Here is a 17,295-nt window from a genome sequence, read left to right as displayed (position 1 = left end):
AGAATAATATATAGAATGGAAAAGGAGAAGAGAAAAAATAGAAGAGAAGAGAAAATAGAATAGAATAGAAGGAAGAGAATAGAATAGAATAGAATAGAATAGAATAGAATAGAATAGAATAGAATAGAATAGAATAATATATAGAATGGAAAAGGAGAAGAGAAAATAGAAGAGAGAATAGAATAGAATAATATATAGAATGGAAGAGGAGAAGAGAAGAGAAGAGAAAATTAAAATAGAATAGAAAGAAGAGAGAATAGAATAATATATAGAATGGAAAAGGAGAAGGGAAGAGAAAAAATAGAATAGAATAGAATAGAATATAGAATGGAAAAGGAGAAGAGAAGAGAAAATAGAAGAGAAGAGGAAAAGAAGAGAAAATAGAACAGAACAGAACAGAACAGAACAGAACAGAATAGCTTTATTTGGCGTGTGATTAGACACCCAAAGAATTTGTCTCCCATGCAGGAACTCTAATGTCCAAAGCATCATCATCATCATGAAATTGCAGCTTCCTGCACTAACCCCTGCGGAACTGCAAAAGACTGTGCTACTCGGAACAACATACATTTTAAGAAGATACTTGGTTGATACCTAGGATGCTGATAGCAGCCCGTATCGACCATCAGCGCCAGTCAGTGATATTTGTGATACATTTTTAAATGTTCAGTTGACTTGAGTTTCATGTTTAATGAATAAAAGTTAATAATAATAAGGATAATAATAATACAAGTAGTCCTCCAGTTACAACAGTTCATTTGGCAACTGACTCGAATTTATGACGCCTTGCAGTACCCCGGGGTCACGTGATCAGCGTTTATGATCTTCCGACAAGCAAAGTCAATAATGGGGAAGCCAAATTCACTTAACAAGCGTGGCAAGAAAAGTCTTGGTGGCACAGCAGTTAGGATGCAATTTAGGACGCAGGATTGCAGGTTAAATCTGCCGACTGCCAGCAGTTCAATCCTGACCGGCTCAAGGTTGACTCAGCTTTCCGTCCTTCCGAGGTGGGTAAAATAAGGACTCGAATTGTTGGGGGCAAGAGGCTGACTCTGTAAACGGCTTAGAAAGGGCTGGAAAACACTGTAAAGCGGTACATAACTCTAAGTGCTGTTGCTATTGTCCTTCCTTCCTTCCTTCCTTCCTTCCTTCCTTCCTTCCTTCCTTCCTTCCTTCCTTCCTTCCTGTTAGAATGCAGGATTGCAAGCTAATTCTGCCCATTGCCAGTGGTTCAATTCTGACTGGTTCAAGGTTGACTCAGCCTTCCATCCCTCCGAGGTGGGTAAAATGAGGACCCAGATTGTTGGGGGCAAGAGGCTGACTCTGTCAACCGCTTAGAGAGGGCTGTAAAAGCATTATAAAGTCTAAGTGCTACTGCTATTGCTAAAACAGGACAAAACTCACTTAACAAATGTCTCAACAACAGAATGTTTGGGCTCCGTTGAGGTCATACGTTGAGGACTACCTGTACTACATCCTTACTACACGGATAAATACACTGATGGGAAGGCACCGTACCTTGATCGGAGCCCAGCGTGGCCCAGTTTTCCTCAAAGGTCCATTCACGCAGGGAGTCGGCATTTTTCTAAGGAAACACAAAATATACAAGTTTTTAAGGCTGGTCTGGCATTTGTACCACACTACAATTTGGGTTGAGGGTGAGGTGGTGATCTGGTCAATCTTTAAGAAAATAAGAAGTTGCATTCTCGTGTTTCTAGTCCCTGCGTTGTGGGCTGTTGTCTGCCAGCCCTTCCAGCAGCCGAATCAGAGGAAGAGGAGGAGGAGGCATAGGAGTCAAGGCAACCTGAGAGCTCCGAGGGGGAAAAGGGAATGGAGCTGGCAGAGAGGGAGAGGGAGAGGGAGAGGGAGAGGGAGAGGGAGAGGGAGGGAGGGAGAGAGAGAGAGAGACAGAGAGAGAGAGAGAGGGGGGGGGCAGAGGCTGAGCCTGGGCCGTCCGTCAGCCCTCAAATGGAGAGTCAACAGCCCCCAAGGAGTGGAGGTGGCTGATGAGGAAGAGGAGGAAGAGCTGGGTCCAGTGCCTGACACGTAGATGCACAGAAGGCAGAGGAGAGGAGAGCAGGGGAAGTCTATGGTCTGGTCCTTGGGACGGAGGAACCACCGCTGCTAGTGAAGCCCCACCCTAGCTCTGGGGATAAAAGGCAGGGGGCAGAGATTTTATTTATTTATTTATGTATTCAATTTATATGCCGCCCCTCTCCGATGACTCAAGGTGGCTTACAATGCATTTAAAAACCATATATAAAAACATTAGAAATTAAAACATTAAAAACAATTAAAACCCATTCACACCATTCATGGCCGGATCTCGCCAGATCGCAAGGTCTTCACCGCTTTCCGGAAGGCCAATAGGGTGGGGATGGTCCGGATCTCAGGAGGTAACTGGGTCTAGAGAGCTTGGGCCGTCACAGAGAAGGCCCTCCCCCACGGCCCCCCCAGCCGGCATTGTTTAACTGACGGGACCCGGAGACCAACTCTGTGGGATCTTACCGGTTGCTGGGAGCTATGCGGTAGAAGGCGGCCTCGAAGATACCCTGGCCCTGAGCCATGTAGGGCTTTAAAGGTAATAACCAACACCTTGAATTGTGCCCGGAGACCAATAGGGAGCCAGTGCAGCTCGCGGAGAATTGGTGAAATGTGGGTGTACCTCAGTGCACCCACGACAGCTCTCGGAGAACTCTCGGAGAGGAGAGCAGTGGAAATCTATGGGCCGGTCCTTGGGACGGAAGAGCCACTGCTGCTGGTGAAGCCCCACCCTAGTTCTGGGGATAAAAGGCAGGGGGCGGAGATGAATAGATGGGGCGGAAAACTATTCAACCTCTGGCCAGCCAGACTTGAGAGAGAAACTTTTTGCCGGGGCTGCTGGCACTCCTAATAAAGGAATATTTTGATTTAACTAAAGAGGGTTTGTCGTGTTTTGAAAACTGGGTGAGAACACCCTGTGGTTCAGCAAAAAGTTGATTTTAACCCCTATTTTATCCAGGCAAAGATATTCCCTGCCTAGGTTTCCACATGGAGTAATTTAACCTGGGTTTACTGAATGAAACTCAAGTGGCTGCATCCGCACATCACGCTAAGCAAAGAAACAGGGTTTACTATCCACCGTGGCTAACTTCACAAAGGAGGCTGGTGAAGCTACGTGCCAAACCAGGATTAACCAGACACCACGGTTATATTCGTGGAATAGGGACGTCCGCACTGATGGATCGTACGATGGGCTTTCGATGAAAACCTGGTTTGTGACGTGTTGAAATACAGGCTGAGGCTGTAACTGACCAGACACATACAGACTGGGTGAAACAAGGCTTAAGAGCAGTGACTGTGAGAGGGATCTTGGAGTCTTAGTGGACAACCAGCTAAATAGGAGCCAAAGTGTGTGGTGGCAGCAAAAAAAGCCAATGCGATCCTAAATCGCATTAACAGAGGAATACAATCAAGATCAAGGGAAGTGCTGATACCACTCTATAAAGCCTTAATAAGGCCACACGTAGAGTCCTGCATCCAGTTTTGGTCACCACACTATAAAAAAGCTGTGGAGACTCTAGAAAGAGTGCAGAGAAGAGCAACCAGGATGATGAGGGGGCTGGAGGCTCAAACAGACGAAGGAAGGTTGCAGGAACTGGGCCTGGCTGGTCTAGTGAAGAGAAGGACCAGGGGAGACAGGAGAGCATCTTCCAATATTTGAGGGGCTGCCACAGAGAGGAGGAAGGGGGTCAAGCTGTTTTCTAAAGTACCTTTGAAGGCCAGACAAGGAAGAATGGATGGAAACTGACCAAGGAGAGATTCAACCTGGAAATAAGGAGGAATTTTCTGACAGTGAGAACCATCAACCAATAGAACAAAAGTTGCCTTCAGAAGTTGTGGGAGCTTCATCCCTGGAGGCTTTCAAGAAGAGACTGGACTGCCATCTGTCAGAAATGGTGTAGGGTCTCCTGCTTGGACCGGGGGGGGGGGGGGGTTTGGACTAGATGACCTCCAAGGTCCCTTCCGACTGTTTATCTGTATCTAACTAACTAACTTCATGTGTGATGTGAATCCAGACAACCAGGCTAGTCAACCATCCCAAACCCATTCTGGCTCAGAGCAAGGTGAATAACCAGCCTGTTTCCTTCCCTTATGCCACTTTCAGCAATACAGATGGTCCTTGATTCATTTAGCGACAATCCATGATGAACCTAACCATGGTTTAATCCACCCAACACAGGCTGCATCCCCAGGGCCGCCACACACCTGCCTCTCCGATGTTGGCTTCCCAGCCAGACAGGAAAACGGATCGGATTTGTCCCCGGAGCCCACGCTCCCCCAGTTATAATCGCTCGCCGGTTTGATGTCTTGATGGGCTGCAGCTGCTTTGGTGCCGAGGCTGGAGGGGAGCGGGTCCGTGGGGGTAGCCGCCCCCTTTTTGGGGCTCCAGGACGGCTCCAGATCCCAGGCAGAGCTGTTCCAGTCCGAGTCCTGCCTGTCGGAAGCTGTGGTGGTAACCTACGAAACAGAAGACAAAGCAGCAAAATCTAGAGAAATGTTTAAAATGGGAAGTTTCTAGTCCTCATGAAAGAGCAGAAACTTCTGGAACAAAGAAAGAAGGGGGATTTCCTATATTGCTTCCAGAGGTTTGAGGGGGACACGAGCCCCACAAATGCCTTGTTATCCCTCCAATGTCCTCCAACCTCACTCTAATGAAAATGAGCCAAGGCTGATTTTGGGGATTGACGTTGGCCCATCCAGTTCTCCCACCCACCATCCAGCTTTCCTACGGGGCGTTTTTTTGTACTTCCCAGTCTAGCCTACTGCTGTGGCTCACCACGTGGTCTCCCATCCCAATCCCAGTCTTCTGAACCTGAGCAGAGAAGGTCCCACTCTGCCATCTGCTGGTATGTCATTCTAGCTACCGTGTTGCCCCGAAAATAAGACCCTGTCTTATATTTTTTTTGAACCACAAAATAAGCGCTTGGCCTTATTTTCGGGGGGGGGGGGGGCTTATTATTTTGGGGCGCATGGAGCAAGACGGGGCTCCTCTTGCTGTCTTACCTGATTTCCAGCTCTCTCCCCTTAACCCTAACCAGAGGAAATGGCGGGGACCGGCTGCACATGTGGTTAAATATTTTCGGGAAAAGCTTTTTTCAGGGAGGGCTTATTTTCAGGGAAGGCTTATATTTTTTCAGGGAGGGCTTGTTTTCGGGGAGGGCTTATTTTAGCGCATGCGCTCAAAAGTCCGATTGGGCTTATTATCTGGGGAGGTCTTATTTTCGGAGAAACACAGCACACCTGTGGAGATCGAGGAAGCCAAAGCAGGGCAGCCCAGTTAGTTTGAGGCAGCCTGAAGGAGACTTACTGTCCTACTGCCGAAAGTCTGGGCCGGTTCCGACCAGCCAGAGCTGTTCCAGTCATCTGGGCTGGGCTGCCTCTTCGGCTGCTCCGTTTCTTGCTGTTGACACAAAGAGGAAAACTGACATTCAGTTAGGTAGAACCCACAGCCACCGCGGTTCACTTGCCATTCCCTTCCAAAACCTTTCTCTCTCTCAAACGTCTATCCATCATCTCTCTCTCTCTCTCTCTCTCTCTGTCTATCCATCCATCCATCCATCCATTTATCTATCATCTATCTATCCATCTATTTATCTATCAACTATCTATGTATATCTATCATTATCTATCTATCTATCTATCATCTATCTGTCATCTATCATCTATCTATCCATCTATTTATCTATCATCTATCATCTATCTATCCATCTATTTATCTATCTATCCATCTATTTATCTATCATCTATCATCTATCTATCCATCTATTTATCTATCTATCCATCTATTTATCTATCATCTATCTATCCATCTATTTATCTATCTATCCATCTATTTATCTATCATCTATCATCTATCTATCCATCTATTTATCTATCTATCCATCTATTTATCTATCATCTATCATCTATCTATCCATCTATTTATCTATCTATCCATCTATTTATCTATCATCTATCATCTATCTATCCATCTATTTATCTATCTATCCATCTATTTATCTATCATCTATCATCTATCTATCCATCTATCCATCTATTTATCTATCTATCTATATCTATCTGTCATCTATCATCTATCTATCAAGCTATCAAGCTATCATCTACTGTATCTATCTATCCATCCATCCATCCATCCATTTATCTATCATCTATCCATCTATTTATCTATCTATCTATCCATCTATTTATCTATCAACTATCTATGTATATCTATCATTATCTATCTATCTATCATCTATCTGTCATCTATCATCTATCTACCAAGCTATCAAGCTATCATCTACTGTATCTATCTATCCATCCATCCATCATCTGTCATCTATCTATCCATCATCTATCATCTATCATCTATCTATCCATCTATTTATCTATCATCTATCATCTATCTATCCATCTATTTATCTATCTATCCATCTATTCATCTATCTATCCATCTATTTATCTATCTATCTATCTATATCTATATCTATATCTATCAAGCTATCATCTACTGTATCTATCTATCCATCCATCATGTCATCTGTCATCTATCATCTATCTATCTGTCCATCCATCCATCATCTGTCATCTGTCATCTATCTATCTATCCATCCATCTATCATCCATCTATCTATCTATCTATCTATCTATCTATCTATCTATCTATCTGTCATCTATCTGTCATCTATCATCTATCTATCAAGCTATCATCTACTGTATCTATCCATCCATCCATCATCTATCATATATCATCTATCTATCCATCTATTTATCTATCATCTATCATCTATCTATCCATCTATTTATCTATATATCCATCTATTTATCTATCTATCCATCTATCTATTCATCTATTCATCTATCATCTATCTATGTATGTATCTATCTTTGTCTAGCTAGACCCGTTCCAGTCCGGTTTCAAGCCTGGGTAAAGCATGGAAACGGCATTGGTCGCATTGGTTGATGATCTCTGGAGGGCTCAGGACAGGGGTTGTTCCTCTGTCCTGGTCCAATTAGACCTCTCAGCGGCTTTTGATATCATCAATCATGGTATCATGCTGGGCCGGCTGGAGGGGCTGGGGGCACCGTATTACAGTGGTTCTCCTGCTTTCTCTCTGACCAGTCGCAGTTTGTGTTGGCAGGGGGGCAGAGGTCGTGCTCGAGGCGCCTTATGTGTGGGGTGCCACAGGGGTCGGTCCTCTCGCCCCTTCTGTTCAACATTTATGTGAAGCCGCTGGGTGAGATCATCTGTAGTTTTGGGGTGCAGTTCCATCAATACGCTGATGATACTCAGCTGTACATCTCCACCCCAAACCACCCCAACGATGCCCTTGACGTGATGTCCCGGTGCCTGGAGGCCGTGCGGGTCTGGATGGGGAGAAACAGGCTCCGACTCAACCCCTCCAAGACTGAGTGGCTGTGGCTCCCGGGGTCCCGATATAGCCAGCTGGTGTCATTGCTGGCTATTGGGGGCAAGTCATTGGCCCCCACGGAGAGGGCTCGCAACTTGGGTGTCCTCCTGGATGCGTGGCTATCTTTAGAAGAGAATACGATGGCCGTGGCCAGGGGGGCTTTTTATCACGTTCGCCTGATTTGCCAGTTGCGTCCCTTTCTGGATCGGGACTCCCTGCGCACGGTCACTCATGCCCTCGTCACTTCCCGACTGGACTACTGCAATGCTCTCTACATGGGGCTCCCCTTGAAGAGCATCTGGAGGCTCCAGCTGGTCCAAAATGCAGCCGCACAGGTGATTATGGGAGCGGCGGGGTGCTCCCATGTAACACCTCTCCTGCGCGAGCTGCATTGGCTCCCAGTGGTCTTCCGGGTGTTGATTAACATCTTTAAAGTGCTCCATGGCTTAGGACCTGGGTACTTACGGGACCGCCTTCTGCTACTGACAGCCTCCCACCGGCCAGTACGCTCCCACAGGGCGGGGCTCCTCGGGGTACTGTCGGTCAGACAATGTCAACTGGCGACCCCCCCCCCAGGGAAGAGCCTTCTCAGTGGGGGCACCTGCCCTCTGGAACGAGCTGCCCCCGGAGGTACGGAGGATCCCGGACTTACGCACCTTCTGCCGTGCCTTGAAGACTTCGTTACTCCAGCAAGCAGGGCTAGCCTAATTTTAACGGTTTTAAATTTTAAATTGGATTTTAATGGGATGTTTTTAATTGTGGGCCAAAGTATTTAATCTGGTTTTAAATTGTTTTTAACTTTTATATTTATGTATTTTATCTTGGCTGTTCACCGCCCTGAGTCCTTCGGGAGAAGGGCGGTATATAAATATAATTAATTAATTAATTAATTATGTATCTATGTATGTATCTACCTATCTACCTATCCATCTATCATCTACCTATCTATGAATCTACCTATGTATCTATCTATCATCTATCTATCTATCTATCTATCTATCTATCCATCCATCTATCATCTATCTATGAATCTACCTATGTATCTATGTATCTATCTTCTATCATCTCTCTCTCTCTCTCTCCCATCTATTTATCATCCATTAATTTATTAATAGAACATATTCACAGATAGACCTCCCCTTATGACCGTTAGGGAGTCTACCCATGACAGTCATGATGGTTGTAAAAGAAGGTGATCATGTGACCAGATCTGATTTACTGCCATACTTGTTAAGCAAATCACTGCAGTTCTTAAGTGAATCACATGGTCATTAAGCAAATCCAGCATCACCCATTGGCTTTGCTGGTGAGAAGCTGGTTAGGAAGGATACAAATGATAATCAGGGGGACGAGGCAACCGTCATAAATACATGCCAGTTGCCACCTGCCTGCATTCAACGGTCACTAAGTGGGAAAAATGGCCATAAGTCACTTTTTTTCAGTGCTTTTATAACTTCAAACGCTCACTAAACAAATGGCTGTAAGTCGAGGAATGTCAGCCAATGAATTGTGGCAATTTAGCATCTCTGATCCATCTCAGCTCTTCAGCTCCCTGACCAAGAGGCATTTTAAGCTGCCTCCCCACCCCAGCCCCACCGTGACCTTTTACCTCCAAGCTGCTCCAGTCTTCATCATCCCATTGGTCGGCCGCACTCTCCTCTTCCCCCACCTCCTCCTCCACCTCCCACCCGCTGGAGGGGCTGGGGGCTGCTCCCTCGGAAGCAGGAGGGGGGCCGGGACCTAGAGATACACAGGGAGATCAAGAGATACTAGTAAGTAGAGAGATAGACAGACAAATATATAGATGATAAATGTTTTAGATACAGGTAGGTAGGTTGTTAGATAGATAGATAAATAGATAGGTAGGTAGGTAGACAGACAGACAGACAGATGGATGAGAGAGAGATGATGGATAATAGAAAGATAGATAGATAGATAGATAGATAGATAGATAGATAGATAGATAGATACATAGATACATAGATACATAGATAGATAGATACATAGATAGATAGATACATAGATAGATAGATAGATACATAGATAGATGGATGAGGGAGAGATGATGGATAATAGAAAGACAGATAGATGGATAGATAGATAGATAGATAGATAGATAGATAGATAGATAGATAGATACATAGATACATAGATACATAGATAGATGGATGGATGAGGGAGAGATGATGGATAATAGAAAGATAGATAGATGATAGATGATAGATGATAGAGATAGATAGATAGATAGATAGATAGATAGATAGATAGATAGATAGATAGATAGATATAGATAGATACATAGATACATAGATAGATGGATGGATGAGGGAGAGATGATGGATAATAGAAAGATAGATAGATAGATGATAGATGATAGATGATAGATAATAGAGATAGATAGATAGATAGATAGATAGATAGATAGATAGATAGATAGATAGATAGATAGATACATACATAGATGGATGGATGGATGGATGGATGGATGGATGAGGGAGAGATGATGGATAATAGAAAGATAGATAGATAGATGATAGATGATAGAGATAGATAGATAGATAGATAGATAGATAGATATGGATGGATGGATGGATGAGGGAGAGATGATGGATAATAGAAAGATAGATAGATAGATGATAGATGATAGAGATAGATAGATAGATAGATAGATAGATAGATAGATAGATAGATAGATAGATGGATGAGGGAGAGATGATGGATAATAGAAAGATAGATAGATAGATAGATAGATAGATAGATAGATAGATAGATAGATAGATAGATAGATAGAAAGAAAGATAGATAGATGGATGAGGGAGAGATAATGGATAATAGTAGATAGATAGATAGATAGATAGATAGATAGATAGATAGATAGATAGATAAGATAGATGATAGATGATAGATAGATAGATACATAGATAGATAGATGGATGGATGGATGAGGGAGAGATGATGGATAATAGATAGACAGACAGACAGACAGAGACAGACAGACAGACAGACAGTGGCAGGCAGGCAGATATAGATGTAGGTTGGTTGGTAGGTAAGTAAGGTAAGTAGGTAGATACAGGCAGACAGAGAGACAGAGAGATGATACATAAAATGTTTTTAAATATACAGGCAGTCCTCAACTTATGACCACAATTTGCCAATTGAGCCAAAATTTGCACTGCTAAGCAAGGACAAGTTGTTAAGGGAATTAACCCCATTTTACGAACCTCTCTTTCCACGGTTGTTAAGTGAAACACTGCCATTGTTAAGTCAGTGACATGGTTATGAAGTGAACCTGGCTTCCCCGTTGACTTTGCTCGTTAGAAGGTTGCCAAAAGGGATCACGTGACCCCGGGACATTGCGGCCGTCATAAATACCAGTTGCCCAGCGCCCAAATTCTGATCACGTGACCACGGGGATGCTGCTGCAATGGCCGTAATTCTGTGGAAAGTGGCCACGAGTCACTTCTTTTCAATCCGGTTGTAACTCTGAATGGTCACTAAACGAAGCGGTTATCCCTGTATTGCAAAATTGGCCCCGTTCACACAGACGAGGCAGGCTTCCTGAGGCCTCCTCAGCATTCAAAGCCGGGATAAATTGGTAGGCTCCCCAGGGTGGGCTTGGCAGCCCCTCTGACCTGATTTGGGGGCCTCCGACGGCTTCTTGACGGGGGCGTCCTCGGCCGCCTGTTCTGCTCCCGGCGTCGTTCCAGCGTTTGTCCGGATCAGCTTTGACGTCAGCGACGAGACCCCCGTCACAGCCCAGCCAGCCCAACTGGCGGCTGAGCCCACCCCGGGACTGATAGAAGCAGCCTGGACATCTTTTTCTAAAGAGAGACAGAGAGAAAGGGCAGGGTCCTGGGTTCAAGTCACACCGTTGCAATGCCAGGAAGTGCTTTTTGAGCCGTGGGTTGGACTAACAGGGTAACAAGAGTCGGGAGGGACCTTTGAGGTCTTCTAGTCCAACCCCCTGCTCAGGGAGACCAAGGGTTGTCTAGTCTCTTCTTAACCTGGGTTTATGTGGGAATCTTCCGATCTGGCTTTCCTACGCTGTGACCAATTAGCTTTAGTAAAAGTATACCTTTCGCTGCAAATGGGAGTCGAGGGTGTTTCTTCCCTAGTCCAAGTTGGGACAGGCCTGACACTGGGAGTCTCCTACTAGATTACAGGGCTCTGCAAACATGGCAACTTTAAGACGTGTGGACTTCAATCTCCAGAATTCCCTAGCCAGCGTTGAAGACACCCCCCCCCCCCACAAGGTTCCTTCCAGCCCTAGAACTCTATGATTCCAGCGAACCAAATCCACACGGCCAAGGTTCCTTCCAGCCCTAGAACTCTATGATTCCAGCGAACCAAATCCACACGGCCCAAATATATTGGGCAGGGCCTCGCATTCTAAGCAGGAGGCGTGGCCAGAGCTCAAAGCAGGAAAGAGGTGGGTGGGGTTTGCAACGTGGGCCAAGCCGGGCACACAATCCTCGGCCGCCAGTTGCCCACCCTGCTTTAGACAAACCACCAGGCCCGGCGTCCAAACCCAACTCCTCGGCACCTATTGAGTTGTCAGGATGGTCTCACCAAGCTCCGAGAGCTGATCCGGATCTTCTGAAACCGTCTCCAGTTTTGTCATGAAACTGCGAATGGCTTTGAAGGCCTGACGAAAAAGAGCGAAGAGAGAGAGACACAAAAGAGACACAATCACAAGCTTCCCCGTGGCGCTACAAACTATAGGTAGTCCTCGACTCGTTTAGTGACCGTTCAAAGTTGCAACGGCACTGAAAAAGCCACTTGTGACCGTTCCAAAAATCAAAGTCAATGCGGAAGAAGCCGGATTCACTTAAGGTCATAAAACCAGGCCTCGGGCATTAGCAACCCCATTGCTTAGCAACGGACGATCCAGTCCTAATTCTGGTCGTAAGTCGAGGATTCCCTCTGTTAGAAGAGCCTCCCCTTTCATTTGTGGCTCCAATGCACCGAAAGATGCCTGCATTTTTATTTTATTTTTCATTTATTAAATTCATATTCCACCTTCTCAGTAACTCTGGGCATCCTTTTCCTGGCGTCCTTCCCTCGGATCGCTCAAGGGCACACCTGTAGGGCAGAGGTTCACCTGGTGGCAAAGCACCTGCCCTACAGGCGTGCACCTGTGCAGCATGAGGCAAGGACGGAGCAAGTGACTGGGGGAACTGGATCTGCCAATAAAGGAGAATATTCGTAGCTCAGGGTTGAAAGGAGGGGTCCTTGGTGCTCTCTGAGCTTGCTTGTTTTCATGCAGACGTCTTACTCCCAACCTAGGTTACATCATCAGTGCTAGAAGGGAGTGGGGTGCGCAGAGAGGAGGAGGAAGAAGACTGTGGGGTCCTTGCTGCTCTCTGAGCTTGCTTGTTTTCATGCAGACGTCTCACTCCCAACCTAGGTTACATCATCAGTGCTAGAAGGGAGTGGGGTGTGCAGAGGAGGAGGAGGAAGAGAAGGAGGAGGAGGAGGGAGAGGAGGAGGAAGAGGAAGAAGACTGTGGGGTCCTTGCTGCTCTCCGACCTTGCTTGTTTTCATGCAGACGTCTTACTCCCAACCTAGGTAACATCATCAGTGCTAGAAGGGAGTGGGGTGTGCAGATAAGAGGGAGAAGAGGAGGAGGAGGAAGAGAACTGTGGGGTCCTTGGGGCTCTCTGAGCTTGCTTGTTTTCTTGCAGACATTTCCTGACCAACCTAGGTTACATCATCAGTGTTAGAAGGGAGTGGGGTGTGCAGAGAAGAGGAGGAGGAGGAGGAGAGGAGGAAGAGAACTGTGGGGTCCTTGGTGCTCTCTGAACTTGCTTATTTTCTTGCAGACGTTTCCTTACCAACCTAGGGAACTTCATCAGTGCTAGTAAGGAGTAACTTAACAGCAAACACCACTCCTTACTAGCCCTGATGATGTTCCCTAGTTTGGTCATGAAACGTCCACAGAAAACAAGCAAGCTCAGAGAGCCCCACGGATCCCTCAACTGGATTTGCTTCCTCCCGTGGACTCAATTCTCTGCCCACCCTTCAGAGACCTCCGAGGGGAGTTTGGCCCCCAACCACCCCACCCTCCACCCCACCCCTCACCTGGTCCCGGACAGTTTTTTCGGGGTCCACCGTCAAGGTGCAGAGCACTGGCAGGATTTTGAAGGCGCACTCTTTGATGGAGAAGAAATTGTGGGTGGCGGCGAAGCCCAGGACCCCGGCTGCCCGCGAGGGGGCAAAGGGGTCCTTGGTGGCCCGACTGAAGGCCGAGATAAGCACGTTCTGCCTCGTCTGTAAAGAGAACACCCAGCAAACAACTTGAGCTCACCTGTAATAAGAAATCGCAGCAAAAAAAAGGGGACTCAGGATTCTGGCCCAGGCTGCCTCTTTCGCCCCCAAAGTGCCTTCTTGTTAGGAAATGATTTGACCTAACTTGTTGGGTTGGCAACATATAAACCATCATTGTAAAGACTGCTGTGCTGCTGTATTGCATCATACTGTGTCCTGATTGGTTAGCTCTGTAGCCAATGTCCTTAAGAGGGAGCTAGAAACATGGTTTGTTTCTCTTTGCTGATCGTGACTGCTCTTTACTGCTTTTTGCTACTGTTTGCAAATACAGAAGAACTGATAACTGTGTATGACTACGACGACTGGTAAGAAGACTCTGTTATTGGATTATCCCTGGACTATTGTTTTACTATCTACTGCTTTATCTGTGTATGACCTGGACTGTTTATTGGACTGTGCCTTATTACTATTTCCTGAAAGTAAACACAACTCAGTGTATCTGTGTGTTGGCTGTGTTATTTCGTAACTACTCTCAATCGCTTTCATGTGCACACCCTCGCTACTCAAGGGTTGCGCTGCAAATTACTTAACACAGGTATTTGACACAGGTAGTCCTCGACTTACAACAGTTCATTGAGTGACCGTCCAAAGTTGCAACGGCGCTGAGAAAAAAATGGCTTGGGACCATTTTTTCAGAGTTACAAACCTTTGCAGCCTCTCCCTGGTCACCTCATCAAAATTCAGAGGCTTGGCAACTGTCTCCTATTTATGACGGTCACCGTGTCCCCGGGGTCACGGGATCCCCTTTTGCGACCATCTGACCAGCCAACTCAACGGGGGAGAATAGAGATTCGCTTAACAACCGTGTTACTAATTTAACAACTGCAGTGATTCACTTAGAAACGGTGGCAAGAAAGGTTGGTAAAACTCACTTAACGACCATCTCGCTAAGCAACAGAAATGGTGGGCTCAGTTGTGGTCGTAGTTCAAGGACTACCTGTATATCAGCAAGCCCATCATTCAAGGCTTAAAACCCTGGTACAAAGAACTGTGGCGCACAAGATGCATTGCACTAAGCGGGGAACTAAATGACCTCTAAGGTCCTTTTCCCGTTTCACGATTCTAATCTTAATTCATATTTAAACCATTGATCATTCACATATTACAGGTGATTCTCAAACTATGACCAGTCCTTTAGTGACCTTTCAAAATTAGAACGGCAATGAAAAACGGGAACTGATGTCTGGTCCTCACACTTACAACCAATCGAGCATCACTGCGCTAAAGCCACAGCGGCTGGTACCCAGGATGGATGTACAACTCCGCAGTGTCCAGAATTCACGTCATCACTGGCTAGGTCACTGGGGAAGCCAGCAGGGAACTTCCCAAGTCGCGATCATGTGATAGCTGACTCAATGACCACTGTGCTCCACTCAATGACCATAGAGGTTCATTTAACAACCATGGCAAAAAGAAGTTTGCAAAATCAGGGGCAATCCTGCAATGCCTTATTTAAGCACTGCAACAAATTTTCCAGTCTCTGTTTGTGGTCATAAGTCGAGGACTTCCTGTCTGTGATCCTGTGTCCAGTTTCCCACATCCTAATTCCCACAGCCAATCTCTCTAAAACACAAGCATGTCCAACCTTGGCTACTTGAAGACTTCTGGACTTCAAATCCCAGAATTCCCTAGCCAGCCTTGGCTACTTGAAGACTTCTAGACTTCAACTCCCAGAATTCTGGGAGTTGAAGTCCACAGGTCTTAAAATGGCCACGGTTGGACATCCCTGCTCTAAAGCTTCTCAGCTTCCCACCTCCTGGTCTGAAAGCCCCCCTCTGCTTCCTTGAAGCCATGCCCACTCACGCTGGCACTGAGGTATGGCCCAATCTTGCCCAGGCACACGGTGGTGTTGCAGCGAATGGGGCCCTGGTCGTCGCGGGCCTGGAGGCGAGCGAAGTGCTTCATGAGTTCCACGTTCAGGTTGGCCTCGTTCAACTTGGGAGCCAGGAGCAGCATGGACTGTGGGAGAGACACAAAACAGGAGCCCCTTAGCGAGAGGCCGTAGGGCCGGGAAGCAAGGGCAGGAAGAACAAGCCTCAGGGCGAGGATGCTTGGAGGTGGGGATAGCTTGGGGGAAAGAGCCCGGTCACTCCCTGGGCAGAGAGTGGACATTAAGGGACAGTGACACTGGGATCACTTTGTGGTCTTTTTTCCAGCCAAAAAAAAGGTTCAGAGGGGAAAGTATAGATGACCTCACTCACTTCAGCATTGGGCTCCTCCTCCCTCCCACTTCCATTTCCCCCATTATGATGTAAGAGGGTCCCCCTCCCCAAAAATGCGCCTGTTGTGACTCCCAACAGATGAAAGTTTGCTTATCCCACTCAGCAGGGAGGGGCGTCAGGGGCTCGGTGATCCCCCCCCATGAGGTAGAGAACTTGCCCTTCACATCTGTCAGTCTTCTGAGTCAGGAAATCCAACTGGATGAGCTAATTCTACTTGGCTGTAAGGTAAAGGTAAAGGTTCCCCTCGCACCTATGTGCTAATCGTTCCCAACTCTGGGGGGGGGGTGCTCATCTCCATTTCAAAGCCGAAGAGCCAGCGCTGTCCAAAGACGTCTCCGGGGTCATGTGGCCGGCATGACTCAACGCCAAAGGCGCACGGAACGCTCTTACCTTCCCACCAAAGATGGTCCCTATTTTTTTACTTGCATTTTTTTTACATGCTTTCGAACTGCTAGGTTGGCAGAAGCTGGGACAAGTCACGGGAGCTCACCCCGTTACGCAACACACTAGGGATTCGAACCGCTGAACTGCCGACCTTTCGATCGACAAGCTCAGCTTCTTAGCCACTAAGCCACCGCATCCCTTACTTGGCTGTAAAGTTACATTAACCAGAATTTTGCAAGTCTGAAAGTATAAGTCTGTCACTTTTAGTCTGAAAAACCTGGGAAAGTCCCTCCAGATTCTCTTTCTCCACCCGTTATGCAGCTGAGGGTGAAGCTGTCTCTTATCTGGCAGTGTGTTTTTCATCCCGCCTTCCAAGGCCTTTCTCACATCCTTTGGTTATCACCTCCGCCTCACCTTCACCGTCTGCTCCCGAATGGCTGGATTGGTGTCCAGGAAACCGTGGACCACGTGGGGGAAGATCTGGGTGTTGACCGTGGGCTCGTTCAGATACTGAATGAAGTGCTCCATCTGGAGGGGAAACACCGGCAATCAGTTGGTGCCTGAGGCACAAAATTGAGCCACCGCAATTTCTCTCCCTGAGTTGCACCAGGCACGAAGGGGCCAGGTCCGCACAAACATACCGAATAGACCGAGGTTTGCACTAAAAACATGCGCTAACTCCAGAGGCTGCATTCACGCAATTTATTTTTTGACTTATTAGTATCCTGCCTTTATTACTTTTTTTTAATGTCCCAACCTGTGAGCCATGGCCTATTCGCAACCGGGCTGCATGAATGGCTGGCCCCCGTCGTGCGAGCATCGCAGGCGTTCAGGTACTCACTCACGCAAGCAACAGGTGCTGTGTCTACTCCTCCCACTAAACCATCCCCTCTCCCCCTCCCAACTCCGGGACACCAACCCGGGAAGGT

General features: G+C 46.7%; 1 protein-coding gene across 1 annotated transcript in view; it reads right to left on the bottom strand.

Moving 5' to 3' along the window:
* Positions 1–17,295, bottom strand: part of SCYL1 (SCY1 like pseudokinase 1) — a 41,580-nt gene that overhangs the window by 2,510 nt on the left and 21,775 nt on the right. The window contains 9 exon segments of the mRNA XM_070951220.1: positions 1,519–1,585; positions 4,249–4,500; positions 5,351–5,443; positions 9,043–9,173; positions 11,066–11,254; positions 12,003–12,078; positions 13,515–13,703; positions 15,564–15,719; positions 16,781–16,894. Coding sequence (XP_070807321.1) covers positions 1,519–1,585; positions 4,249–4,500; positions 5,351–5,443; positions 9,043–9,173; positions 11,066–11,254; positions 12,003–12,078; positions 13,515–13,703; positions 15,564–15,719; positions 16,781–16,894 — 1,267 coding nt within the window.

Source organism: Pituophis catenifer, unplaced genomic scaffold (genome assembly GCF_029215685.1).
Source record: "Pituophis catenifer annectens isolate HBS135680 unplaced genomic scaffold, rPitCat1.0.hap2 SCAF_10, whole genome shotgun sequence".
NCBI lineage: Eukaryota > Metazoa > Chordata > Lepidosauria > Squamata > Colubridae > Pituophis > Pituophis catenifer.
This window is presented reverse-complemented; position numbering and strand designations above follow the sequence as displayed.